Below are 27,242 nucleotides of genomic sequence, written 5' to 3'. Positions count from 1 at the left end.
TGCTAACAATGCTAATGCTAACAATGTGATATATATATATATATATATATATATATATATATATATATATATATATATTATATATATATATATATAGAGATCAGTTGTGCAGATTTGTTTTAGTCTAATAGTTGTTTAGAGGTAACGGCTGTCTACAAACCTTCACACCTTTACTGTCATTGTGTTAATCATGTGTAACTGTCTGATCCGTGTGAACAGAACACCCGTGAGACAGCTCAGGCCATCAAGGGCATGCACATCCGCAAGGCCAACAAGTACCTGAGGGACGTGGTCGTCAAGCACCAGTGTGTCCCCTTCCGTCGCTACAACGGCGGCGTGGGCAGGTGTGCCCAGGTGAGTTCTGAGCGAACACCTGTACAGCGTGGAGTCTGTAGAAGCTGCAGGGACGACTCTCTTAGGACACCTTTGGATTCAAGATGAAAATACTCTGTTGAAACTGAGCAGCTTCTTTAAATCAGCCTGTTGTTGTGGAGGAGGGAACGTTTCTTCTAACCGGGTTCGATGTTTTCAGGCCAAACAGTTCGGCTGGACTCAGGGTCGCTGGCCCAAGAAGAGCGCCGAGTTCCTCCTGCACATGCTCAAGAACGCCGAGAGCAACGCTGAGCTCAAGGTACGTTCACTGACGCTGCGTTCATCGACTCTTACAGACTCACGACTGACTCCTGATTAACTAGATGATAAATCACAGATGAGACAAAATTAAAACGAGTCTGAACCAAAACAAACCTTTCATTTTGACTTTGTCAGACGTGACATTACATCACATGTCACGCTCTGCTGCTGCGTGCTGACACTGACAATGATCTGCAGGAAGAAACAGATTCAGTTTGTTACTGGATGAAACTGATGCAGGAGAATCTGCAGCAGAGATTTACAGGGTTCGGCTCTGAAACTGTTGAAAACACAATTTGTCACTGAAATATCTTTCAGGAAGAAATTATAACTTCCAAACCCAGATGTTGAATCTGTGTGTGTGTGTGTACTTACACCTGGCCTGTACTGTGGCTTCAAACAGGAAACGAGTGAGCGGCCAGTCCCCCTCAGCACTCTGGGTCCTGGTCTGTACCTGAGTTCAGTGACTCACCTGGAACAGATTGCGATGATGACCATTTAGGACACCTTTGTATTAACCATGAAAATAAAATATAACTCTGAGCGATCTGTGAGTCACTGGATGACACGGGCTACTGTTACTGTTTAGGTCTGGGAACGTGATCCCACACTGTCAATACATTATTATTATTATTATTATTATTATTATTATTATAATAATAATATACATTATGTAGTTAGGCTGCATGGAAAAGATATTATAATCTGTTTATAACCTGTTTTAAAAGTTATGGTCAAACAGGTTCAGACTGACGTGCTGCTGATGATCAACCGTCACTAAACATCTTTGAATAAAACTAGAACAGAATTCACCGTCAGACATTTTACTGACAAAAGATTCAGTTTGATTTAATGTGAGCAGCTCGAACATGAATCTGACATTTGCTGCATGAAGAGAAACTAGAGTCAGAATTGTTTCTGAATCTGCAGCAGTTTCCACACGATGCCTCACCTGTTCAGTCATCAGGTGTCACTGGACAGTTTGGTCATGTGACCAGGACATTTAAGGAACTTCGTAACAGAACTTTAGACTTTGGTGTTTAACATTTTTCTTTCAGCTTCTTTAATGTGACATTAACCTGAACAAACAGAATCAGATCAGGTTCCAGGAATTAAAGAACTAATGATTTAATTAATTTAGAAAATAACAGGTTTGATATTGGAAATACGGTTTTGCAGCGTGAACAGTTAAACAAAAAGCAAACGTTAGTGTAGGTGAAGCTGACGTCCTGTAACTGTCAGCTGGTTTAACACTGACGCAGATGTGCGCTGACAGCTGTCAGGTAAAGGTGTGTCTCACCTGTGTGTGTGGTTCCAGGGTCTGGACGTGGACTCCCTGGTCATCGAGCACATCCAGGTCAACAAGGCTCCCAAGATGAGGAGGCGCACCTACCGCGCCCACGGCCGCATCAACCCCTACATGAGCTCGCCCTGCCACATCGAGATGATCCTGACCGAGAAGGAGCAGATCGTCCCCAAGCCGGAGGAGGAGGTGGCTCAGAAGAAGAAGGTGAGGAGGGGGGAGGGGCTGACGGAGCGTTCAGACACAGTCACTGATCAGACAAGTCTTGGATAAATAACAAGGTTTATATTTTCTGCTGGTTCTTTGATGATGAACCTGTTAAAGTGGATTTATTGAACGCTGCAGAAACAGGAAGCGCAAGAACACGAACAGCGAGGCTCAAACAGGATCATTAACGACGGGCTACACAACCTTCATGTAATAGAAAATATATATACAGCTGTCAGATCAGTTCATCGTTACATTCTTCTACTTAAACATTATTTTTTATATATATATATATATATATATAAACACACACACACAACAAAGTAAAGTCTTTCCCTGCAGCCGTTGTGAAATTGTTTCTTCCATGAGACTTAACACTTTACTTTCAAGAAGCAGATGTTTTTAGAGACGAACATCTGGATTCAGTTCAGTCTGACCTGATGTCCATAGACACGTTACCTGGAGAGTCTGACACAGAAAGAAGCTTGAGTTGAGGTGTGATGTTGAAGTGATGCCGGGCGTGATGATCCGTCTGTGTCTGAACGCACCGACTCACCTGTCTGCTTCTGCTGGCTGCACTGATGACTTCTTAGGACACCTTTGGATTACCCATGAAAACAACCTGTTTGAACTCTGAGCAGCTTCACCTGTGCAGCTTCACCTGTACACACACACCTGGTGACAGCTTAATGACTCTGACTTTGTCTCTGCAGGTTTCACAGAAGAAGCTGAAGAAGCAGAAGCTGATGGCGCGGGAGTAAAGATATTAATAAACAGAACTTGTTGTCACTCAGGTCTCTGGGTCTTTGTTGTTGATGATGATGATGATGATGAAGAACTCCAGACGTTTCCTGAAAACCACAACGCTCACACTCGTGACATCAGGGCGACATGATCCCAGAGAGGTTAACATCTCTGTAAAACACAGTTCTGATCCCTGAGACTTTTTTATTCTTTGTGAAAATGGAAAAAAGGAAAATTCACAGGGGGTTTTTTTTTTTTTTTTTTTTTTTTTCCTGCATCTAGAACAAGTCCAGATTTAAATCCTCTACACTCGTTGAATCTTGTCTAGATTAATTTCCCCTGAGCTGCTGAATCAGCTGTGAATCTGAGCGTCGCCCGTCAGCGTCTCGAGACGTAAACACTTCAAGAAATCAGCTCGAGTTTTTACTGATGTTGTAGAATAAAATGTGTCGTTAACTACAAACCTTATTTCAGTCATAACCATAAACAAACCACCGGACCGTCAACAGGAAGTGACGTGACTGACGACGTCGTCATCTGACCGAACCTCAAACACTGATGAAAGTTTCAGCTCATCATATAAAACAGGTTCGACTGGATTTATCTTCAGTTTAATGAATTTACTTCAGAGTCTCTGACTTTAATCAGCTGTTTAATCTCCTGATGTTTCTGCAGCTGCTTGTCTTCAGTCACGTGATTCATTCAACAGGTTTTATTGCTGAAGCACAATTACAATCATTTAGTGGATTTACATTATCAAAGAAAAGGTCAATATCAATATAATAAAATACTATAATTAATAGAATAAATTGATAATGAAATGAAAAGAAAAAAGTGATAAAATACATTTTGAAACAACTAAAGAGAGAACTGATAAATATTAACCCACAGTGATGTTCTGCAGAAGCTGATCATTCTCCTGATGAACTACAACAGTCTCTTGGATGAAAGCGTGAACACATGAAACATGACGTCACACATTAAAGCCTCGTGTCTGATTTAAAGAGCAACAGCTGGTTTGAAGTGACGCGTCTCTGCTCCTTTAAAAACAGTTTTCATCACAGTCACAAAGGAAAGGTAGAAACACGTCATCAAACTACATATTAATAACTTTATTGATAAAATACATTTATTAAAGTTACAAAGTGTGAACGAACTTAACCACCGCAGAGTGACGCGACTTCACGGTGACGTTTAATGAGCGTGAACCACGTGATTCACCTGCAGCTTCAGGTTCACAGGTGTGATGGAGACACACGTAGGTCACGTGACCAATCGTCCTCTTCATTGTATCATGGTTCAGCGTTTTTTCAAGAACTAAATATATTACAAAGCAAGAAAAACAAACATCAAAGAACAATATTAATAATAATAATAAACAATAAAAGAATCATTTATACAGACCTTTTCTTAACAAGGTCACAAAGCGCTTTACAATAAAAAGGAAAACAGGATAAAAGAAAAATCCAAGGAACCTGAGTTTAATAAAAAGTCGAAGAGTAAAAATAAAAAACATCTCAAACATCTGACAGGAAGTGAAAAGACGCAATAAAATATATGAAAACAATAATCAGGGATGAAACGATGAGCTCAGATAAAAACCTTTAAGAGTTTAATTCACAAATATTTCAGTTAAACTCATTTTCCAGCAGCTGAATATTGAATATTTCCAGCAGCTGAGCTCAGTGTTGTTCTGGGACTGACCACAGGGCGGCGCCTTCACACCACAGTCTGATCACACCTGTTCTGTCCCACTGTGTCTTCATCCAGGGACACAAATCAACTTAAAGATTAGTTTAAATAAAAAACATTGTCCATGAGTCAAACAACCTCTGATCAGCTGATTATTGATGACTTACACTTTCTTTGTGTTTGTGTGTTTTTACAGAAACACAAACAGTTTTTAGTTTTTAACATTAATTTGCAGTGAAACTCATCAAACATTAAAGCTCCTCCAGTGTAAAGGTGTGTGTCCATGTGTAGTGTGATTATAGATTATAGATCAGCTCTAGCTTCTATATTAATACTGTGAAAGTATCAAAGCCTCAGTCCACAGAGAAATGCACACAGCCTGTATTCAGAAACTGAGCCTTAAAACCAGCCGTCAGGACTTCTGGAACTTTGTGATGTCACAACGAAGCACTCACTAAGCCCCGCCCAGATTTGAGTTGTATTTACATGTTTTCTGTGAGCTGCACGTCGTCTGTAAAGCTTTTGTGTCTCTGAACGATTCATTTTTATTATTTTTTAAAATGTATTATTTACATTTTTTTCTAAAATAGCTGAGAGAGGAGTTGCTGTCTGCAGCAGGACGCCCCCTGCTGGTTGGGAGGACGACTCTCTGCAGTCACAGTTTTATCGATGAGTAAAAAAGAATAAAAGACAAATGTGATGATTTCTGAAAACAGATGATAATATATTGATCATATTTATTATTGAGGGACAGAGCCATGCTGTTGTTCTGTTATAAGTTTATTAGTGAAGAATCATTTATTTTCCTTTTAATTAGAAATGTTGAAAAGATTGAAATATGAATTGTGATAAAAAGATTTTGTATTTATTTTTGCAGTTTGAGGCCTGAAACCTTTAAAGCTCGTTAATCACTGCCCCCCCCCCCCCCAGACTCCTGTAGGATTATCCTCAAATTAAATTCATTTAAATCAACATGAAACAGTTTGATAAAATAATCTTCATTTATTCCATTTCTCTGTTATTTTATTAATATAAAAATATTAATATAACCTAATAACTAACAAATAATGATCAATAATTTTAAGATATTTTCTGATGTTTAGTTTGTAAATATTATTATAGTTTTAAATGTATTTTATTGTGTCTCACTGTTTTCTTATTCAGTTTTTCATCCTCTGTGAAACACTGAACTGGCCTTTATCAAACCTGCTGTTTAAATAAATAGATAAATATATAAATATATATAAAGGTCCACTTACCAGCTTCCTCTTCTGCTTTCAGTCGTATCTCATGGTCTTCATCAGTGAATTTGGCTACAAGATAAAATGATTTGATATTAAGCTGCCAACAGATTCATCCCTGTGACAGCTGAACTGAAGAAAACTGTGCAGTGATGGTTGAAAGCTCAGGGAAAACTGTAATAGTTAAAGGGCCTCCGGCCTCATTAAATATTTAAATGAGATTTTAATAAAATAATGAAACTCACAGTGTATCAGCTGATGTTTTCCTTTCTATCTGTTGAACCTGTTTAACCCCCGACTCACCTGTTGACTCTCACTTCCGCGTTCTTCTTTAAAAACTACAAAAGTCCATTTAATATCAGGCGGAGTGATATCCGCTCATTTACTCCCTGATATTTGCTCATCCAGCAAATCAGAGCCGAACTGCTCAGCCAATCAGGAGGCGCCCCTAAAACCCGACGGCCCTACGTCACTGTCAGGTCATCCAATCCAGACAGAGTCCCCCCTCCACCCCTGCCTCACCCCCCCTCTCCGTTTCCTCCTCTCAAACTTTGGACTTGCAGCTAATAGATGATCAGTTTTATTATCTTTCAACTTGTGCAGCTCGGCTCAGAAACCGGCTCCTGTCGTCCTGGTTCTGAAGTGGATCCGGACCCGGGACTGTCTGCGCGGGAACCTGAACTCTTTTCTTTTGGGGGTTTTGGTTCTAGGTGGAGGATTTGGATTTGTGTGGCGGACCGGGTCTGACATGGGTTTTGAATGTGAGTCCAGAGAAGAGCGGGTCTTGGTTTAGTTCTAGTCCGGACTCTGTCAGGTGCGCAGGGCCCCAGACCCCCACAGAGACCTGGTCCAGCCGTCCCGGATCCTCCAGAGAGGTGGTAATGTTAGCGGTGGGTCAGATGGACGGGTCCCGACAGAGCGCCTTCCTCCTCAGCACCCCCCCCCTGGCAGCTCTGCACAGCATGACCGAGATGAAGACCCCGCTGTACCCGGCGTACCCGCTCTCCTCCACCGGCCCCAACTCCTCTACCTCACCGGCCACCACCTCTCCCAACCCGGGCGGCATGGCCGTGTCCTCCCCGGGGATCAAGAGCTCCACGGGGCTGTCCTCGGGGCTGGGCTCCCCGCAGCAGTGCTCCTCCGCCACCCCGCACGGGATTAACGACATCCTCAGCCGGCCCTCCGCCTCCTCCGCCGGCGCCACGGTGGCAGTGGCCGCCGCCGCCGCCGCCGCCGCCTCCTCCTCCGCGGGGATCCTGTCAGGGCTGCCCCGGTTCAGCAGCCTCAGCCCCCCGCCGCCTCCCGGACTTTACTTCAGCCCCGGCGCCGCGGCGGTGGCGGTGGCCCGGTACCCGAAGCCCCTGGCGGACCTGCCGGGGAGGACGCCGATCTTCTGGCCGGGAGTGATGCAGAGTCCGCACTGGAGGGACGCGCGGTTCGCCTGCTCCCCCCGTGAGTTTCATCTTCATCCAGAGAGAGATTTCACTCTGTCACAGCAAAATTAAAAAATCAATTATTATTATTAGAATAAATAAATAAATGTCTTAATTAAAACCAGCTGTTTGTGTTTGATGCTTTTATTTTGTGGCTGTTTCAGACCAGAACTCCGTGTTACTGGACAAAGACGGGAAGAGGAAACACACCCGGCCCACCTTCTCCGGACAGCAGATCTTCGCCCTGGAAAAGACTTTCGAACAGACCAAGTACCTGGCGGGGCCGGAGAGAGCGCGGCTGGCCTACTCCCTGGGCATGACGGAGAGCCAGGTGAAGGTGAGAGAACCGCCAAATACTAAAGTACTGAACGGAAAAATCCGCTTCATCAGAGAAAAAGTTTATTTTCTTCATGCATGTTTATTTTTATCTGTTTTTTCTGCAGTGAAAAATAAAGTTAAATATTTTTTATTTTGCCATTAAATCAATCAATAATTTCACTCCAGGATGAAACACTGAGGCTTTTATTTTTCTTTCTTTTTCTGCAGATGTTTTAAATTAAATTCACTTTTTTTCTTCTTCTTTTAATTCAGTTAAAATGTCATTTAATGAAAAACCTCCACGAGGCCTTTCTATCATCTGAGCACGAGCTTCATTTAATCATAAACTGCTCGTGACAGCTCCAGGTTTATTTATTAAATCTGTTTTTTATTTTTTCTGCAGCAGATTTTTTACTTTTCTGTTTGAATTTCGCTGCAGAAATAATAAAGTCTTATTCATATTATGATTATTATTATTGTTATTATTGTTATTATTATTATTATTAGAATGAATTGTGTTTAGAATAATGAGTGTGAGTGAGAGCAGCTGCTCGGTGGCTCTGACCGGACCTGTGTGTGCTTGTGACCCAGGTGTGGTTCCAGAACAGACGGACCAAGTGGAGGAAAAAGCACGCGGCGGAGATGGCCTCGGCCAAGAAGAAGCAGGACTCGGAGACGGAGCGGCTGAAGGGGACGTCGGACAACGAGGACGAGGACGACGACTACAACAAACCTCTGGACCCGAACTCTGACGACGAGAAGATCACACAGCTGCTGAAGAAGCACAAACCGGGCTCCGCGCTGCTGCTGCACACGTCCGAGAACGACAGCTCGTAACTGTGGGGCCAGACTCTGGGGGGGTCCGCTGCAGACCCCGGTCCTTTTGTTTCCTTGTGTTTTTGCACGGTGGAGGAGGAGGGGGACTCCGGTACCGGACACGGACCCGTTCAGGCCCAAAACACGGAGGAGGCGCGACTTTATTGTAAATAGAACCGTGAGTTGTAAGAATAGAAAATATCTGCTGTGAATAATTTATGTGTTTTGTACAGACGCACTGATCCCAGACCTGGTCCCAGACCTGGTCAGAACTGATCCCAGAACTGATCCCAGAACTGATCAGAACTGATCAGAACTGATCTCAGACCTGATGATTTTCTTTTTTTCTATTTCACGCTGACATTTCTAAAAAAAATACTAAAAACAACCACAAACTTTTCCTCTTCTGCGGCTCCGTGAAGGCCTCCTGACCCACCAGTCTCAAATTAGGAGGAGCACCTGAACGCACCGCACGCACCTGTACATACACAAACACACACACACACACACACACACACGCGCGGTTTTTATTTATGTGTGAGTTGAGTGAAGCCTGCAGCTGTGTATCATGGCGGGTAAATGTAATGCACTTTTATTTAATAAAAACTCAAAGGTTTGCTTCTTGTTTTCATCACGTTCATTCATTTAATTAATGCAGGTTTTAAATCATTAATAACTGATATTGATTAATTCATTAATAATAACGGGCAGAATGGCCAGTTAATTACCAGCCCCAAAATCTTAATCAATATTCATCATGTCACCCTTTTATTCCCACTGCCGCCACAGATATTATTATCATTATTATTATTATTATTATTATTGTTGTTGTTGTTGTTGTTGTTGTTGTTGCTTAAAGTTAAATTGTAAAAGTTTTAAAACTTAAATTCAAACTTTTCTTTTTTTTCTTGATGACAAAAAAATCATTTCAGAAACTGATTTAATGATCTTTAGCTTTTGGCGGTAAAACCAATCCGTGACATCAGAGTGTTCGTCTGGGAAAAAGCAAGTTCAGTGTTCACGGTTTCATCATCTTCATCATCTTCATCATCTTCATCATCATCAGCTCGTTTTCTCTCAGATTGAAAAATCAGCGGAGCGACGAGCAGCTGATCTTTAATTCATCACGTGTGGATCCAGATGTGACGCGGCGCTGCAGATGTGTCGATTATTAAAAGAAAAAAATCGGATTCATGCAGAAAAAAAAAGATAAAACGACAGAAAGTGAAGCGACTCTGGTTCCGCTCCTCCCCGGAGTCGGTGCGGACTCAGCGGGCAGCGGGCGGCTCTGTGCCGGCTGCAGGCAGCAGCTGCCCGCGCAGGCCGCCGCGTCACACCGGGGTTATTTTATTAGTATTTTATTCTTTTATTTCCGCTCTGAACAAAAAAACACTTTATTTTATTTAAATCTACATTTGACTCATTTGAATGTGAGTGATTTCACGTGAGGAAACAGCTCGTGTTCAGGTTATTTATAACGTGACTGTGACAGAGGTGAACGTGCTGCAGATCACAGGAGATAGTAATAATAATGATGATGATGATGATGATAATAATGATGATATTAAAAATAATAATGATGATAATAATAATAATAATGAGGATGATAATAATAACAATAATAATAATAGTAATAATGATGATGATGGTGATAATAATGATGATATTAAAAATAATAATGATGATATTAAAAATAATACTGATGATATTAAAAATAATAATGATGATAATAATATAATAATAATAATAATGATAATAATGAGGATAATAATAATAATAATAATAATAATATCAAGTTTTTAAATAGGGTGAAGAAGAAATTCTCATCACAACAATAAAAGTCCTGAAGCATCCAGCTGAAGAAACTAAGTTCAGTTCAGAGTCTCAGAGTTCCCAGGACGCCTGAACGCAACATCTCATTTTAGATGTTTTAAAATTATTATTATTATTTCTAATCAGTGTGTTTGAAATTAGGCTGTTGTTGGATGTTTGTCTCCACCTGAACTGTTTCCCTGTGGGGGGGTGGAGGTGGAGGAGGGTGGGTGTGTGTGTGTGTGTGTGTGTGTGTGTGTGTGTGTGTGTGTGTTTGGGGGGGGGCACAGCATCTTCACCTTGTGTCAGAAGGTTTGATAAAATCACAGCTGCAGATAAAAACTGGTTTTTATTCTCTTTTTAATTCAGTTTATATTTTTCATCTGTTCAGTTATTGAGCGTTTCACACACACACACACACACACTCTCCCTTTAATTAACACAATTTAAATCCTGTAACCCTGAAGTTTTAAAACATTAATTGTCAGTAAACGACAGAAAACTGATCGTCTTTAGAAACAAGAAGAAATAAACAGATAGAAACAGAAATAGAAGAATGATAGAAAATAAAAACAGCAACAAATATTTAACTGATAAAACATCTGGACAGACGAGAGGAGGGTTTTAGTTTTTAATGTGGATTTATTTTAAATGAGATAAAAATAATTCAACTCTGAGTCTCTCTCTCTCTGATTTTTCAGATCTGTTGGTCGCACAAAAAAAAAACATCTGTCTACGTCGTCGGGACAGAAACCGACAGTTTCACTGTTTCTGAAATGTTCTCGACAGAAAGAAAAATGAATTCATGAAGGAAACGGTTTAATTAGTCAGAGACAGAGACGAGGACCTCAGGTCACATGGAGACAAAGGAGACGCTGCTGCAACACGACATCTGTCAAACTAATCAAACACGAGATCTGATGATCTTCACAGTTTAACTGTCAAACTCAGCAGCTGAAGAATCATGAATAAATAATCAACAGATTAATGTGTCTCAGTGTTTCCATCTTACATTTATTCTTCGGTTTAAAATACAAACTAAAACCAACAGATACATGATGATGTATAATTATAATTCAATCTTCTCTGCAGTCAAGATCCAAATCTAATTAATCTAATTAATAATAATCTAATAACATCGTATATATAATCTGAGTCAGTGAGAATCTTCTTTCTGTGAGTTCAGCTGCTGCTTTACCTCCGGACCACCACTGATCCACGAGCACAGACCTCAGGTCAAGACCAGCAGCCAGACCAGCAACCAGACCAGCAGCCAGACCAGCAACTAGACCAGCAGCCAGACCAGCAACCAGACCAGCAGCCAGACCAGGAGCCAGACCAGGAGCCAGACCAGCAACCAGACCAGCAGCCAGACCAGCAACCAGACCAGCAACTAGACCAGGAACCAGACCAGCAGCCAGACCAGCAACCAGACCAGCAGCCAGACCAGGAGCCAGACCAGGAGCCAGACCAGCAACCAGACCAGCAACTAGACCAGCAGCCAGACCAGGAGCCAGACCAGCAGCCAGACCAGCAACTAGACCAGCAGCCAGACCAGCAACCAGACCAGCAACTAGACCAGCAGCCAGATCAGCAACTAGACCAGCAGCCAGACCAGCAGCCAGACCAGCAACCAGACCAGCAACTAGACCAGGAACCAGACCAGCAGCCAGACCAGAAGCCAGACCAGCAACTAGACCAGCAGCCAGACCAGCAGCCAGACCAGCAACCAGACCAGCAACTAGACCAGCAGCCAGATCAGCAACTAGACCAGCAGCCAGACCAGCAACCAGACCAGCAGCCAGACCAGGAGCCAGACCAGCAACTAGACCAGCAACCAGACCAGGAACCAGACCAGCAGCCAGACCAGGAGCCAGACCAGCAACTAGACCAGCAGCCAGACCAGCAACCAGACCAGCAGCCAGACCAGGAGCCAGACCAGCAACTAGACCAGCAACCAGACCAGGAGCCAGACCAGGAGCCAGACCAGGAGCCAGACCAGGAGCCAGACCAGGAGCTGGATCACACAGACTTTGACTCTGAGATAAAACAGATTTCAGACTGAGTCTGAGTTCATCTGCTGCTCAAACATTTCAGTTCTGGACTGTCTTAAATCAGACTGTGGTGCAATGAATTCTGGGTAAATTTAGACTTTTTTCAACAAAAAAAAAAAATGGCCGACAGAGGAGCTACATCCAACCACTGAGCTCAGTTCCCCTCAGAGAACATGTTTGTCTTCAGGAAGAATTTAAAAAGAAAAATGGCCGCCATCTGTAAAAACTCTTTCTCTTCTCTTTGCTCAAACTATGAGCCGTGTCTTCCTGTTTCTTGTTGGTGTCATTGATTGTTACCATGGTAACATTGGTCTTAGACATAGTCAGTCTGCAGGTGTCTGATGTTTCTGTCTTAATGAGTCAGTCTTTATTTTATATCAACACTCAGACCGGTCCAACAGATCGCTGTGGAACCAAGAGGCCTGAGTGACTCTGGGTGGACTGTACAGGTGTACAGGTGTACAGGTCTACAGGTGTACAGGTGTACAGGTCTCCAAGTGTACAGGTCTACAGGTGTACAGGTCTACAGTTGTATAGGTGTACAGGTCTACAGTTGTATAGGTGTACAGGTGTACAGGGCCAAAGGTCTACAGGTGTACAGGTGTACAGGTCTACAGGTGTACAGGTCTACAGTTGTATAGGTGTACAGGTCTACAGTTGTATAGGTGTACAGGTCTACAGTTGTATAGGTGTACAGGTGTACAGGGCCAAAGGTCTACAGGTGTACAGGTCTACAGGTGTACAGGTCTACAGGTGTACAGGTGTTCAGGTGTACAGGTGTACAGGTCTACAGGTGTACAGGTGTACAGGTCTCCAAGTGTACAGGTCTACAGGTGTACAGGTCTACAGGTGTACAGGTGTGCAGGTGTACAGGTCTACAGGTCTACAGGTGTACAGGTGTTCAGGTGTACAGGTGTTCAGGTGTACAGGTCTACACAACATCAACAACAACAAAGACTGTTAAGAGAGAATTCAGTTTTATTTTATGCACAAACTAAAAATGTAAATAAAAACAGTAGAAACATATTTATAACCTTTTTAAAATCAAATTTGATTATTATTCCATTTATTTTATCTCATAAAATTATTATTATTATTATTATTATTATTATTATTACTATAATTATTATCAACTGTCTTTTATTTTCCGTCTCATTTACCTTCATGTTTCAACATGTTTTATAATTAAAATATTCTTCTTTGTTAAACACATTTACTGTATGAAAAGTTCTGTACAAATAAATCTTATTATTAATTAAATTAATATATATATAAGTTAATTAGTTTATTGGGTTAAATATTAAATACAAACATATAAAATAATTTTACATGAACAAATAAAAACATGTAATAAATAATATAATAAATAACAGTATAATAAAATCTGCATCATGAGACACGTCTGACTTTAATGATTCATTGATGATGAAATCATCATCATCATGAGCTGCAGGTACAGGTGTGTGTTACAGATTTAAAACATGACCTGTGTGATGGTCAGTGTTCATGTGCAGCAGGTGGACAGGTGTGTTCCTCACCTGAGCTCCTGGTCACCAACACATCACCTGTGACTGAGTCCACCACAGGTAAGTCAAAGGACACGAGGCTGCAGGTGCATCAAGTCACAGGTGTGTCGGGGGCGGGGCAAGTACATCCTTAAATACATTTATTAATTTCTCTCTGCCCGCTGTGAAAACCCACAGGTGATGTGATGACGTGTGTGTGATGTGATTGGTCAGCAGTGATGATGTCACTGACGGTGACTCCAGGTCAGGGGAACGTTGCTTTATGTGTTCCAGGTGGAGTGAACATGGCTCCGCCCCTCAGGGACCAGCAGCTCCATCTGTTCACTTACTTCCTCTTTCAGCTGCCTGACTCCACCCACTCATCCTGCTCCACCCACCTGAGCTCTGACCCCTCCCACTGACCTTAACTCCTCCCACTGATCCTGCGCCACCTAGCACCACATCTCCAGCTGCAGCAGGACCAGGATCCTGCAGAGACCTGGAGCGACGTGGATCTGGAGGAAAGGTGTGTTCATGTGACCTCACAGCCTGGATCACATGACCTGACACAGGTCAAGGTGTGTGACTGATTTCTTCATGGTCAATTCACCTGTTGATCATTTTCCAGGTATGGGTCTTCAGAGTGTAGTCCTGATCCTGGTCCTGGTCCGAGACTGAGAGTGTTACTCATGTGTGTCTGCAGCTCAGGTGTGATTGTCACCGCTCAGGTAACAGAGACAAACTGAACACACCTGTTGGCTCCACCTGTTGACTCCCACTAAACCTCCTGTTTGCTGGCGTGACTAATGTGTTAGCGTTAGCCGATCTTTATAAAGAGCCCATTGACAGGCTCTCAGTTGACCATGTAGTACAAGAGATTACACACAAGGACATGTGTCGGGGGGGGTGAGGGGGGGGGGCATGAATGGTGGTCTTATCTCCCTCCGACCCGCCTGGAGTCCTGTGATAAGGAGCGCCTTGGGATCCTCCATTATGAGGAGCTAACAGAGCAGCAGCCTCCCCCTCTCCCCCTCTCCCCCTCTCTCCCTCTCTCCCTCTCATGGTTGAGTGGAAACATTGTGCGGCTCCTGAACGCACCACGCTCTCAGTCTAATTCATTCCTGCTGCATTACGCTGCTCACTGAGGGCGATAATCAGCGGCCCGTAGGGTACGGGAATAAAGTCACTGTTAATTGCTCTGTCTGCTTCAGCAACTTAATGACAACTTATGTGAATCATTAAGTGAATCCCGGGGGGGGGGGGGGGGGGGGGGGCTTAACAGCAGGTGCTCCTCCAGAGGAAGACCTCACCTGCTGGCTCACTGTCTCCACACTCTCTCCTGAACATGGATCATCTGATGGAGGAGATATGATCGGTGTTATCAGCCGCTCCCTCGGCTCCGGGCGCTCACCTCTTCAAGTATTTATTGGGAGATAATCTCCTTTAATGATGTTTCACCTCTCCCTCTGTCACAGGAGCGTCTCACCGGCTGCTCTCGAACAGGTGTCCTCGTCTGACAGACGCTCTCAGGCAGACACGTGTTCCTGACTGATCCCAGGCCGCCAGGTGGAGGTGAGAAATGCTGCAGACTAACTCATGTATTTCACCTGTGCTCCAACCAGCTGTTTACTGCACTACACCCCCGCCTCAACCACAACCACAACCAAACCATCAGGGTTCAAATTACTATTACTGGGGGGGGTTCTGCCACACTGGTTAAGACTTGGACCCCCCCAAAAGAAGCAAAAACAGCAGTTCAACTGGGGTGTTGAAACATTTATATTTCCTTCTCACCTGTAATATTAAATATTACGATATATTTCCCATATTCAGACACCCCTAAAGTGGACCGTACCATTTCTATACCTTGATGTTAGCTGAACGACTCATCAGTGGCTCCGCCCTCAAGTCTCTGCTCCTGTGATGCTCTGCTGACACTGATGCTAATGTAGCAGGAGCTAATGATCGAGCTCGTTTAATGCACTTTACTCTGAATTAGACTGTGTCAAATATCTACACATGAACACTAATGTTAGCTAGTTTCTAACTTTAGCTGTAAGTTACTAATGTTAGCTGCTAGCTGATAGCGCGCCCTTTCATCTCCAGTGTTAGCGTGTCATTTCATTACCAATATAAAGTGTCATATATTATCTGATAGATTATTGATTATTGATTATTTACCTTCTGACTCTGCAGCTGTGCAGGTTTTCAGAACTGTCCAATCACCACGTCTCAGTCTGGTGTTGTAGAAACATTTGACACTCTGGTTCTGTCAGAGGTGGGAGGTCGGGGGGGGGGGGACTTCAGGTCTGCAGCTCAGAGACTGTGTCTCAGTTCAATGTGAATGAACTGGTCTCTTGTTGTTCCAGTAAGATGGAGATTATTATTCCTGCAGCAGCAGAGTGAACGAGCCATAAATCAACAGCTAGTTACAGTAACAACACGAGTACAGATAAACATGCATCCACACATATACAACACACACTGATAGACACACATTATATAAACAGAATAAACAACCATCAAGTGATTTATCATAAATCAACACATTTTCAGTTCCATAGACTGACCCCTGACCCCTGACCTCTGACCCCTGACCTCTGACCTGTTCTTCACCACAGGTGATCAGTCATGATCATCCTCTTTCTCTAACATTAACCACTGTGTCGTCGCATTCATCTGATGTATATAACAACAACAGTGTGATTCACCTGGCCAATCAGAGGGGGTGTGGCTGTCAGACTGTCGTACAGAAGCCCCGCCCCCCCGCAGCAGACTGGGACCTTTAACTGTCTCAGAATGAAGCAGAGACAAACTGTTGTGATTAATTATGAGGCGGAGGTCGGTCGTGGCCTTCCTGAAGGATGGATGGCGTTGAGATGCTGCCTGTTATTTCTCCTGCTGGGGGGGGGCAGAGCTAAGTAATGACAAAATGAGCACCTCCAGTAGACTCTGGCAATGAAAAACCCTGCCCTCATCACCCGAGTCTTTTGTTCGGAATTTTATTAGCACTAGCCGCGCTAAAATAACCTGTTAACACGTATCATAGTGCAGCAATAATAACCTCCTCAATCATATTTTAAAAGTCACGTCAAGGCGGCCGCCGTAATTCATCTCTATGCAAATACCTCGGTGTCAGCCCATTAGTGTGTTGCTACAGGGGTTTTATTAAAATGCATTCTTCGCCACTCTCTTCGTACTCAGGACTAATAAAACACGAGCCCTGCTGCACAAGAATTATAGCAACTATTAGGGAAACATATGGACAGCATGCACTCTGAAAATAAAAACCAACAGATAAAGTGGCAGGGTCAGGCTGGGGAGCAAACACTTAGGGAATGGCAGTGAAGTAATAGATTGTGCCCGGCTGTCTGACGCAGACCTGGAAATCAAAGCCTGATTATACATTCATTTGGGTGGGGGCTCCCCGGTATAACCCCCCCCCTCCCTCCTCCTCCTCCTCCACCTCACCTGCACCTCCTCCAGAGCTGCTGCTCAGCGCCAGCTCAGAGTGTCTCAGTGTCATAAACTGAGAGGACACTAAAAAGGTAATAAACTGCATTAGGCCTTTAATGAAATTAAAACAATGGAGACGGATTCGTTCAGTGACGAGGAGACGAGTCCGGATCAGCTGAGTGCTCCTCATACAGCTGCATCATCAGGTGTGGGGGGGGCGTCATCACACCTGCTGTCAGCCTCATGCTGGAAGGGAAACGACACGGAGGATTTTAAAAGCAGTTTTTGTTTAGAGTAAGAAAATTCAAACAGAAACATATTCAATCAAACCGCTACTGTACTGAGTTATTATCAAACACCAGCTGACGTCATGGAGAACCGATTAATGTTCAACATGTAAAGACATAAACACGTCACACAATAATCAAACAGCGAGTGACATCAGTGACACACTGCTGCACAGTCAGGAACAATATCACGTATTATCATATGTACTAGACATCTGATGTCATTTTAAAGATCCCATATTTTACATGTCTTAATAGAAGAATAAGATATATAAGACTCTGATACACACAGTACAGTATATATATGTATATATATTTATATATATACATATATATATATGAAAGAGAAAAATAAAAGAAATACAAAGAGATACAAATTTTCAGCTTTTTAAATCTACATTCAGATATTTATTCACACAAACAAATAGACATGTTTATACAAACTGTGTTAATTTAAATGGATTTAAATATGTCTTATAAAGAGACATTAACCTGAGTCTCCCTGTGTCTCAGTGTGAACACAGCTGTGTGTTCTCACATAGAGACATCAGGACTCACCTTCCAGCCGCGGTGCAGGGGCTGATGAGCCCCCCCCCCCTCCTGATCGTCTGTCATTTAATGGTTTATCAAAGTCACAGGATCCTGTCATGCTTGTGTGAACGGTGGATTTTTCTATTTTATGGAGTCATTAATTTCACGTGGATCATTAGCCTCCATACAGATCCCTGTTATGACAAATGCAGCTGGTGAATTATGCACAAAATGTGCTTCCTCCTCCTCCTCCTCCTCCTCCTCCTCCCCCTCCCCCTCCTCCTCCTCCACTGACTGCATCACATGATAAACAGGGAGCACCCCATCACATTACCCAAATGTGTTTGTGGGGGTGTCCGTCACTCCATTACAGCGACCGTGTGACACATGTGACCATCGACGAGCTTCTCACTGTGACTGAAAACAACATTAAATATAATGCACACAGATGAAGAATGAAGCGACGCCTGACACCCCCCCACACGAGACGTTACCAGGTCACCACATCATGTCTGAGGCGTTCAGGTGAATGTCTCCAACTCACCAGGAGAAGGATGGATCAGCTGCTCGACATCAACCGACCATCCAAACAATAACTGTCCTCACTGTTAAACACTCTTCATGGAGTCTCATTTCTAAAAATGTCTCTTGCTTTTATTTGTTGCGTTTCAGCCACTGAGAGTTTTATTTAATTCATCTTTAAAATAATGAGGCACTTGTTATAAGACACATTGAACTCAGTAAAAATAAAGGAACAATATAAATCTGCTCTAAGGTTAACAAGGTGTAAAGAACGCCTCTGATTCATGTTCATAAAAGCACATTAGAAACATTCTGTGGCCAAATGAATGAGTTTAAATTATATCACCACTGTCAATGGATTTGACTGAGGGGGCAAAATAAATCTGTGTTGTGAACTCTTGCATCCACACATCTCTGAACCATGAAGACGTCCTGCTACCTGACCGATTAATACACGTTACTTAGACTGTGTCAGGTATCTGTGGAGGAACGCTAATGTTAGCTAGCTTCTAACTTTAGCCTTAAGTCACAGTTTAGCTAACTAATCTAAGCTAGTGCACCCCACTGCAAAAAAATTATTATTTAAATCAAATATAATAAATCAAATATAATGCATCAAATATAATGAATCAAAAAAAATACATCAAATATAATAAATCAGACAGGTGTAAAATCACTGAAGATATTTCTGTAAATGTCTATAATAATATTCCTGGGATATACAGGTAAAATATCCCTGTTAAAATTCTTTAATATTCTGATAATATTCCTGTTAATCTGCTGAAATATTACTGAAAATAATGTAACAAATCATAATGTTTACAACTAAATAAATGATAAATACCAATTATATACGATTATATTATCAAAATAAAGTAAGAACAATAGAGTCTGTCTCTCTTATATGAACACACACAACTTAGACAATCAAATTAGTAAACTGCACAAATCCTTCATCACTCAGATTAACAAGAGAACCTACCTATTATTATTATCATTATCACTATTATTAATATTATCATCATTATTATAATTATTATTACAATTATTATTATTATTATTAATATTATTATCATTGTTGTCATTAATATTATTGTCATTGTTGTTATTATTATTATCATTATCATTATTGTTATCATCATTATTATAATTATTATAATTATTATAATTATTATTATTATTATCATCATTATTAATATTAGAATTATTATAATTGTTATTAATATTATCATCATTATTACAATTATTATTATTATTATTAATATTATTATCATTGTTGTCATTAATATTATTGTCATTATTGTCATTATTATTATTATTATCATTATCATTATTGTTGTTAATATCATTACTATTATTATTATTAAACTATTACATACTTCAAACAACACAGATTCTAAATTGCACAGGTGTCAATTGAAGCTTGACCTTTCTTGCTTTCATCATCAATTAGCACCAAAATTATTTACAACCATAAACCAAAATAAAAAAGTACCACCTCTCCCTATATCTATATATCTCTATATCTATATACATGTATTTGTATATCATTATAAACAAGACACACATGGTTGTGTGAAGACTAGTTCATTATTCTGTCTTTCCCAGTGTTATGAGTCACTAGTGTTTATTTGGCAGTTTTCCTGCTGTGACTGATTTCACTAAAGGCTCTCCTAATTTATTATGATCAAACTTCAATAAAGTGAATCCACTAAAGTTTCTGCAGAGAAACTTTTTCCTAATAATAAAATTAAGTGTCAATAGATGAAATATTCACACAAGCTTAATATTGTAAAGGAAACCTTTTGTTTTGGAGACAAAGTAAAAAATACTGTGTAAAACAGATTAAATCATCTCAAACTTCAACTTGCAGTGTTTGTGTCAACATTGACTCTTTAAGTGTAAAATAATGTTAAAACCTGTAGAAGCTCAATCTAAATACAATATTTACTGATTCTGATTCAGATCAATTTTTCATTTCTCATAAAATATAATAAACTGAAGAAATGCAAATTAAACAGTTAAGTCTCTGTATGTCGTCTTTCAACTAAAGTGGGGTTGGAAACTTAATTACAAATAACATACGCAGCACTATTGACTTTATAACACTTTTATTTAATATATTCAGATGTAAATTTACAATATCAAACAATTATTCACAAATAGATCTTCAGAGCCCCGGGATGATCTGAAGAACTAAAACTGGCATTTCTCCATTGGTCTATCTGCCTGTTAAGGTTCCTATAATGAGGAGGTGATGATGTCACCTCTGAAAGAGGGGGGCTGTGGAGCTGAGGGGGGGGGGTCTGTTGTTTTTTAGCTTCAGTTTGATCTTGTTTTCCACAGTATTCTCCATATAGTTCTGACAACACATGTGGACAAACATTATACTGTCTTTTATGTCAGAATCCAACTATACAGTGTATTAATAAGTCAAATCACAACATCCCACAAAGATCAATGAATCTTTACCAGAAGTGACGGAGCAACGGAGCAGATGAAGAAAAATCCTCCTTCAAACTGCCAGTAATCAGCTGGATCCTTGGAGCATCTGGGGGGAAGAAATAACAGGAGACACTAAGATTCACTGTCAAGTCCTTGAGCTCAGTAACTGGAACATACTTCTTGGGGAGGCTTCTTGAAGGAAGGCCTGAGGTTGTTGATACTACAAACCCCACAATGCATCACAGCATCTCCCCCGGCAGTTCTTGATCTCAGCAGACTGGAAAGAGACAGAGTAGGTCATGTTTATCAAATTACTTTATTGTACTTATTTCATAACTAGTTAAGGAACGCCACATTAGAGATGAAGATAGCACCTATGATCAGAGCAGTATGTTACTTGTTAGGATAAAAAAAGGCAAATAGTATGATGAACTGTATATATTATGTTACTGTATAGAAGCTCAGAGAATTTATGGCTAGCGCGCTAATCACAGTTAGCTTTTCACTTTAACACGTTAATGACACACTATAAACACACATACTTAATGACATTTGTTTATCCGTCTATAGCTTTATTTAATCCGAAATAAACGACATGAACACAAACAATGTCACCAAAACAAGAGTAAATGTTTTCTTACCTGATATTTTTGCAGGATATAAATTCACTTAACTTCTCTTAGGTGATCAAACAGATTCCGTCCGACCTTTCCTAATATTCCAGTTCTCCATTAAAACCCTACAACTCAAATCCGCTCAAAATAAGAATTTATCAGATATAAAATGATCCAGGAAACAGAAGACTAGCAGCAGTGAGGAGTGAGACACCCAGCAGCAGCTCTCCCACTCAACTCGTGTTTGATTCGTTATGTGTTTATGGTTATTGTGTTTTCAGGCAGAGTTCATGTTCTTACAGCTGCTTTCACACCACTGCTGTGTGTGCACTAAATTCACACACAAATGTTAATATTAACATGTGAACCCCCCCCCCCCCCAGGTGACAAAGAAGCTGCTGCTTCTGAAACAGTTGCCTGGGTTACCTGTGTTGGATTTCCAGGATGGCGGCCGGATTGATGACGCCACATCTTGGAGGTGGACCCCCGGAGGTTCCTGTTGTCTCACTGAGGCATAGTGGTCCTCGCTGGATGGGAAGCACAGGATGTTCGGCCTGACTGTTGCCAAGGTGATCAGGAGGATCTCCTGGGAGGAGTGGAGGCTCCACTGTTGGAGGAGGACACATGGGGCAGAGGAGACGTCCTCCTCCTCATCCAGGATCTCCACGTCACCCTGGACGTCTCTTTGCTGGATTCTCTCTGCATCCAGGACACATGGAGACACAGAGGAGCCTCAGCTGCATTCAGGACCCAGCAGGTGCAGCTGTACAGAGACAGGTAGACTGACAGAGGGCGGGGTCAGCCTTCTGGTTTCCACCTTAACCACTTCAGCCCAGGTACATGCAGGTGTGTCTCAGAGCTTGTGATTCAGTATATTGTGTATTATCTTTTCATGCAAACATAAAAGTTGTGATCCAAAACCTTTTTCCTCAAGCCAGAGCCAAGTACTTCCAAGCTCCTGGCAACACCTGCCAGACAGAGCAGGAGGAAGAGCGAGTTGTCTTCCCTCCCAGAGACCAGGAGAGGCGACGGGGAAGAACACCTCCTGTCCTGGGAAGGAGAGTCTCCAGAGGTGAGATTCACTTCAGATATCACTGTTTCCTCTAATGAATATCAGATCTATATTCACACACACTGCTCTCTGATTATCTCTCAGCTGTCTTCTTGGACTGAACTCGGGTCCTGCAAACTGGGCCAGTGTTAGCCGCCTGGTGGAGGCCGTTTGCAACCGGCTCTGCGTCTTCACCCGGTGGCCACGTGGTCCAGAGGGACCGTGAGGACTCGCTGGTCATTCAGTCTCCAGGATCATGTGGCATCAGAGAGGCAGTGCTGACAGTTCAGATTGTGAAGCAGGTGTCAGTGTAGTACAGCTCATGTTCATTAGTTTTATTCACAATTTCATTGTTGTCATCGAAAAGGTTTTTAATAAATAAACCTGTGATTAAATTGTACTGAGTGTTTCTTCATATTTACCATAAATGTAAACCAATAAGATTTACCCTGAAATTACAGAGAAGATCTTTAAATTGTTCGTATGGATATTAACCTTTATAATAACAAGCTACATTTTTAATTACAGATAATTACTGTCATTTTACACAGATTTGTATGTAATTTAAGAAAGCAGAAAAAATACTGTATAAATAATAGGTGTTCTCTTGTCGTTGGTCCTCGGTGGAAATCGTGGAAATTCGCACGGAGAAATCGAAGTGAACTGACGAGAGCGACCTGACTCACCTGTGGCAGGTGTGGATCAGCTGACAGAGGAGGACACCTGGGGCCTCGTGCACCAAAGCCTGGAGTAGAATTCACTCTGAAACGCACCAAAAAATATTCTGCTTCTTTATTCTTCCACTGCAACAGTTCAGAGGGAAATATTCGACTCTCTACTCCACTACACTTTAGTTTATAGTGTGAGAACTGAAACACTTCAGGTCACATTTTAAATATAATATTTCATCCAACTGAGTCAGAAGTGACTGTCAGAGTTCATCTGAAATAAATAAATAAATAAATAATGGTTCCTGTGGGATTAATATGGATGAACATTTATTTCTGTATAAAGTAACAAAAACGTTTGGAAACTACAATGAATGACAGATGATTAGTTCAGTTTAACTAGATAAAAAAACAGAATGTGCTTTTATTTTAATCTCTAGTTTTGTATTGGTCAGTCTCACCTGTGTGTGATTGGCAGCAGGTGAGGAAGACACGCCCAGAGGGGGCGGGGAGAAGGGACGTAAACACGGAAGATCCACCGGTCAGAAAGTTTGGCGTAATGTCAAGTTGGATGCGAACCGCGGTAAAACTAAAAGAAGAAGAAGAAGAAGAAGACGGAGGTCGGAAAGTGTCGAAGGAGACGGAGAAATGTGGCGGGAGGTGGAGAAACTACTTACATCTTTGTCCTCTTGGTGTCGGCTAACTGGTGTGGAATGTTTGTTAGCCGCTAAGCTAGCGGGGGGGATAGAGATGCTAAGTGCTAAGCTAGGCTGCTAGCTAGGCTGCTAGCTAGCGCCGCAGCGGGACTACGGGAGCCGGCGCGGGAAGAACACGCACCGCGTACAGAGGAGGTGTGTTCGCCTTTGATTATGTGTTTGGTTCATAATATTAACATTTTACTGACTTTTAACTACTCAACACTTTATTGAAATCGACATTAAGATTATCTTTTAATGTCTGATTGTAACATGGTGAAATTAGCCCAAATATTCATCTTCATCTTTTGTTTGTTGTTTAGTCTATATTTGTTTACATTTTTGAAAAATGAACTATGCTGATTTCATCATTAGTAGTTCCTGTTTGGTTTTTAAGATTAGATGTATTGACGATTATCAATATGTTATATTTATACTGCAGAAAAGTAAGAAATGGGATGAATCTTGAAGTTTTTTCTAAGCAGGTTTGTGGACGTTTATTTGTGACATCAGAGATAATGAAGTGTAAACTATAAATGAATGAAATTAATCTTAAAATGTCTGCGAGCTCAGATTTGACTGAGTTTTGACTGAACATTGACACAAATTGGGTTTTATCCTACCTGAACTTTCTCCATGAACAATTAATGAACGCATAGGTAACTTCCTGTTGTTTTTAGATCACCTGTATACACCTGACCTTTGACCTCACTCAGTATCTTCCCCTCACATCTCTCTGCACCCCCCTTACAGAAAACCTCTGGACTATATAACCTTTGGAAACTCATTAGAACAACTTGCCAAGTCCATGTTTTGAACCATAAACTGAACCAGTCTTTCAGGTTTCAGCTGAAGAGGATGATGATGATCAGTGTGTGTTGTCACAAATGAACAAGTTAATGAAATGACTTGTGTTGGACTTTTCAGGTGTTACAAGGTCACATGACTCTTCAGTTCCCGCCTCCTGCTCTCCTTCCTCTGACACCAGCATCTCTCCAGGACTGAAACGCAGCTGTAAGTTCAACACTTCTTTTCTTCACTCATTGGTCTGACAGAGGAGACTTTTACGTTTGTTGTTATCAACTGTGAGCAGAAGTATTCTGGGAAAAGGTTGTTAAGGAAGTAGAGAAGTTGCCATAGCAACTCCTTCAGATTTTGGGTGTCATTGAAAGATGAACTGAGTTGTTTTGGTAAGAAATCGTCTGTAGTCGACAGACATCTCTGTGGTTTAAACAGTATATAAAGATGGTCGTAACCTCTGTGACGTCCCGCACGGGTGGTGGGTCCAGGTGTGCGGGGCTTGGTGACTGCTTTGTTGTGACATCACAAAGTTCCAGAAGTCCTGACGGCTGGTTTTAAGGCTCAGTTTCTGAATACAGGCTGTGTGCATTTCTCTGTGGACTGAGGCTTTGATACTTTCACAGTATTAATATAGAAGCTAGAGCTGATCTATAATCACACTACACATGGACACACACCTTTACATTGGAGGAGCTTTAATAACTCTGAGATAATGTGTTTGTTGTTGTGTAGTTTGGGTGAAGTGCACCTTTAATGCGGTGTGTTGTTATATGTGGATCCTCAGGTACAGTGAGTCAGAGGTCATGACTGTAACTTTAACAAATAACAGTGAGTGAGAGGAGGCGTATTGATATTTAGATTGGATTGTTGTGTGTGTGTTGAGGCTTTGGTTTGGGTTTCTCTGTGACCTTGTTGTCTCGGCCGGACGCTCGCTCAGCCTGATCCGACCTGCCCGGCCCCTTGTTTGGTTTATTGACTGACCGCAGACGTGCTGCTTCACCTCGATTGGCTTAAATGGGTTTTCATTTTTTATTGGCAGGCCGGTGACGGGGCCGTTTAGTCGAGGCTCTTTACACTTTAACAGCTCGGGGTTTCAGAATGTGTTTTACAGGCTCTCGTAAAATCAAACAAAATGAAATAAAATCAAAAGGAGACGAGGAGCGAGCTGTGCTCAGCAGAAACCGTCCAGAGGAAACTGTGTGTGTGTGTGTGTGTGTGTGTGTGTGTGTGTGTGTGTGTGTGTGTGTGTGTGTGTGTGTGTGTGTGTGTGTGTGTGTGTGTGTCTCTGTGTGTGTGTGTGTGTGTGTGTGTGTTAGACCAGGATGAGGATGATGAATAATACACACATTTCAGTTTTTAGTAAACCGGCTGAGAGGAGTCCACAGGTGGAATCAGGGGGTGGGACCCTCCGTGAGACCCTCCCTGTCATATCATGTCATATCATCTCATATCATATTAAAACACTTGGTCCAACTGTGGGATTTCAGGTGTGTCCTGGTCTGTGCTGGACTCAGTCTGGTCCAGTTCTGCGAAGTCTCCTGGTTCAGTCTGTGCTCAGGTCACTGCAGCAGCTCTGACACAGTTTAATAAGAAATGAAACTAATTTTCAGCCTTTTTTTGCATGAAATATTATTTTAATGATGAATTATTATAAAGATAGTTGCCGATCATTTTTCTCTTGATCAGCTGATCGATTAATGGACTCTGGACACCACATGGACTAACATGTGAGCCGGGTCAGACCAGAACCAGAGTCCACAGCAGCAGTGATCAGGCCGTGACCTCAGGTGGACCGGTTCTCTCAGACTGAGTGCTTTGGAACCCGCCGCCGCTGCCCTGCACTATCTGCCCCGTGTGACAGACACCCTGACAATAAATAACTCTATGAAAGATGAGGGGGGAGGGGGGGGCACGGTAACCTGCTGAACTTGAAAACCTCTTCTCATCGATTATGGAAATCTCTCCGCCGCTGACCCGGGGCGTTATGAGTCTTAAGTATTGATTAAATACGCAGAGGAAAATACTTTGGCAGTTAAATCAGACGCTGATTCGATTAGCCCCTCCCCCCAACGCCGCTCACAATCTCCCGCTCTTCACAAGGATTCATTTTTGTGTATAAGCTGTGTTGTCTGCAAATTAAATTAACTCTGGTGCAATGTTAATGCGGGGTGACCTTGGGTGGGTGAATGACCTCTGACCTTTCACCCAGTGCAGCGTCTGGTCATAAGGAAAGGAAAGTAAAGGGGAGGCGCAGACCCCCATGCACTTAAGGCCCTCTGTCCCTGCTGGTCCTCGTGATCCGGCACAGACATCAGATCCTGGATCAATACATTTCTTCATAAGGAGGTCATAAGAAGCTTTCGGGATATTAGCGCCAGGTGAGACGAGGCTGCTGGAGTTCACGCTCCCGCCTC

At 42.0% G+C, this 27,242-nt stretch overlaps 2 protein-coding genes, 1 long non-coding RNA gene and 3 other non-coding genes across 6 annotated transcripts in view; all 6 read left to right on the top strand.

Moving 5' to 3' along the window:
* The window catches only part of rpl17 (ribosomal protein L17), a 4,114-nt gene extending 1,182 nt beyond the window's left edge, over nucleotides 1-2,932 (top strand). Inside the window, exons 3-6 of the mRNA XM_056403269.1 lie at nucleotides 220-354; nucleotides 533-631; nucleotides 1,952-2,143; nucleotides 2,857-2,932. Of these exons, the coding sequence (XP_056259244.1) occupies nucleotides 220-354; nucleotides 533-631; nucleotides 1,952-2,143; nucleotides 2,857-2,904 (474 nt within the window). The 3' untranslated portion in view covers nucleotides 2,905-2,932. The remainder of the gene's footprint in view (nucleotides 1-219; nucleotides 355-532; nucleotides 632-1,951; nucleotides 2,144-2,856) is intronic.
* Nucleotides 399-466, top strand: LOC130187058 (small nucleolar RNA SNORD58). The gene has a single exon (XR_008830386.1). It is a non-coding gene; the product is annotated as a small nucleolar RNA SNORD58 (small nucleolar RNA).
* LOC130187056 (small nucleolar RNA SNORD58) lies at nucleotides 1,116-1,181 on the top strand. Its single transcript, XR_008830384.1, has one exon. It is a non-coding gene; the product is annotated as a small nucleolar RNA SNORD58 (small nucleolar RNA).
* Nucleotides 2,717-2,785, top strand: LOC130187055 (small nucleolar RNA SNORD58). The gene has a single exon (XR_008830383.1). It is a non-coding gene; the product is annotated as a small nucleolar RNA SNORD58 (small nucleolar RNA).
* A 2,715-nt stretch (nucleotides 2,933-5,647) lies between the features above and the next one.
* On the top strand, nucleotides 5,648-9,158 carry nkx6.1 (NK6 homeobox 1). The gene is made up of 3 exons (XM_056403813.1): nucleotides 5,648-7,272; nucleotides 7,418-7,590; nucleotides 8,163-9,158. The coding sequence occupies exons 1-3, from the start codon at nucleotides 6,702-6,704 to the stop codon at nucleotides 8,406-8,408; spliced, it is 990 nt and encodes a 329-aa protein (XP_056259788.1). The 5' UTR covers nucleotides 5,648-6,701; the 3' UTR covers nucleotides 8,409-9,158.
* Nucleotides 9,159-23,754: 14,596 nt separating this feature from the next.
* The window catches only part of LOC130186659 (uncharacterized), a 96,246-nt gene continuing 92,758 nt past the window's right edge, over nucleotides 23,755-27,242 (top strand). The window contains exons 1-2 of the long non-coding RNA XR_008830318.1: nucleotides 23,755-24,183; nucleotides 24,955-25,041. This is a non-coding gene — a long non-coding RNA (uncharacterized LOC130186659). The remainder of the gene's footprint in view (nucleotides 24,184-24,954; nucleotides 25,042-27,242) is intronic.

Source organism: Seriola aureovittata, chromosome 18 (assembly GCF_021018895.1).
Source record: "Seriola aureovittata isolate HTS-2021-v1 ecotype China chromosome 18, ASM2101889v1, whole genome shotgun sequence".
Taxonomy (NCBI): domain Eukaryota; kingdom Metazoa; phylum Chordata; class Actinopteri; order Carangiformes; family Carangidae; genus Seriola; species Seriola aureovittata.
This window is presented reverse-complemented; position numbering and strand designations above follow the sequence as displayed.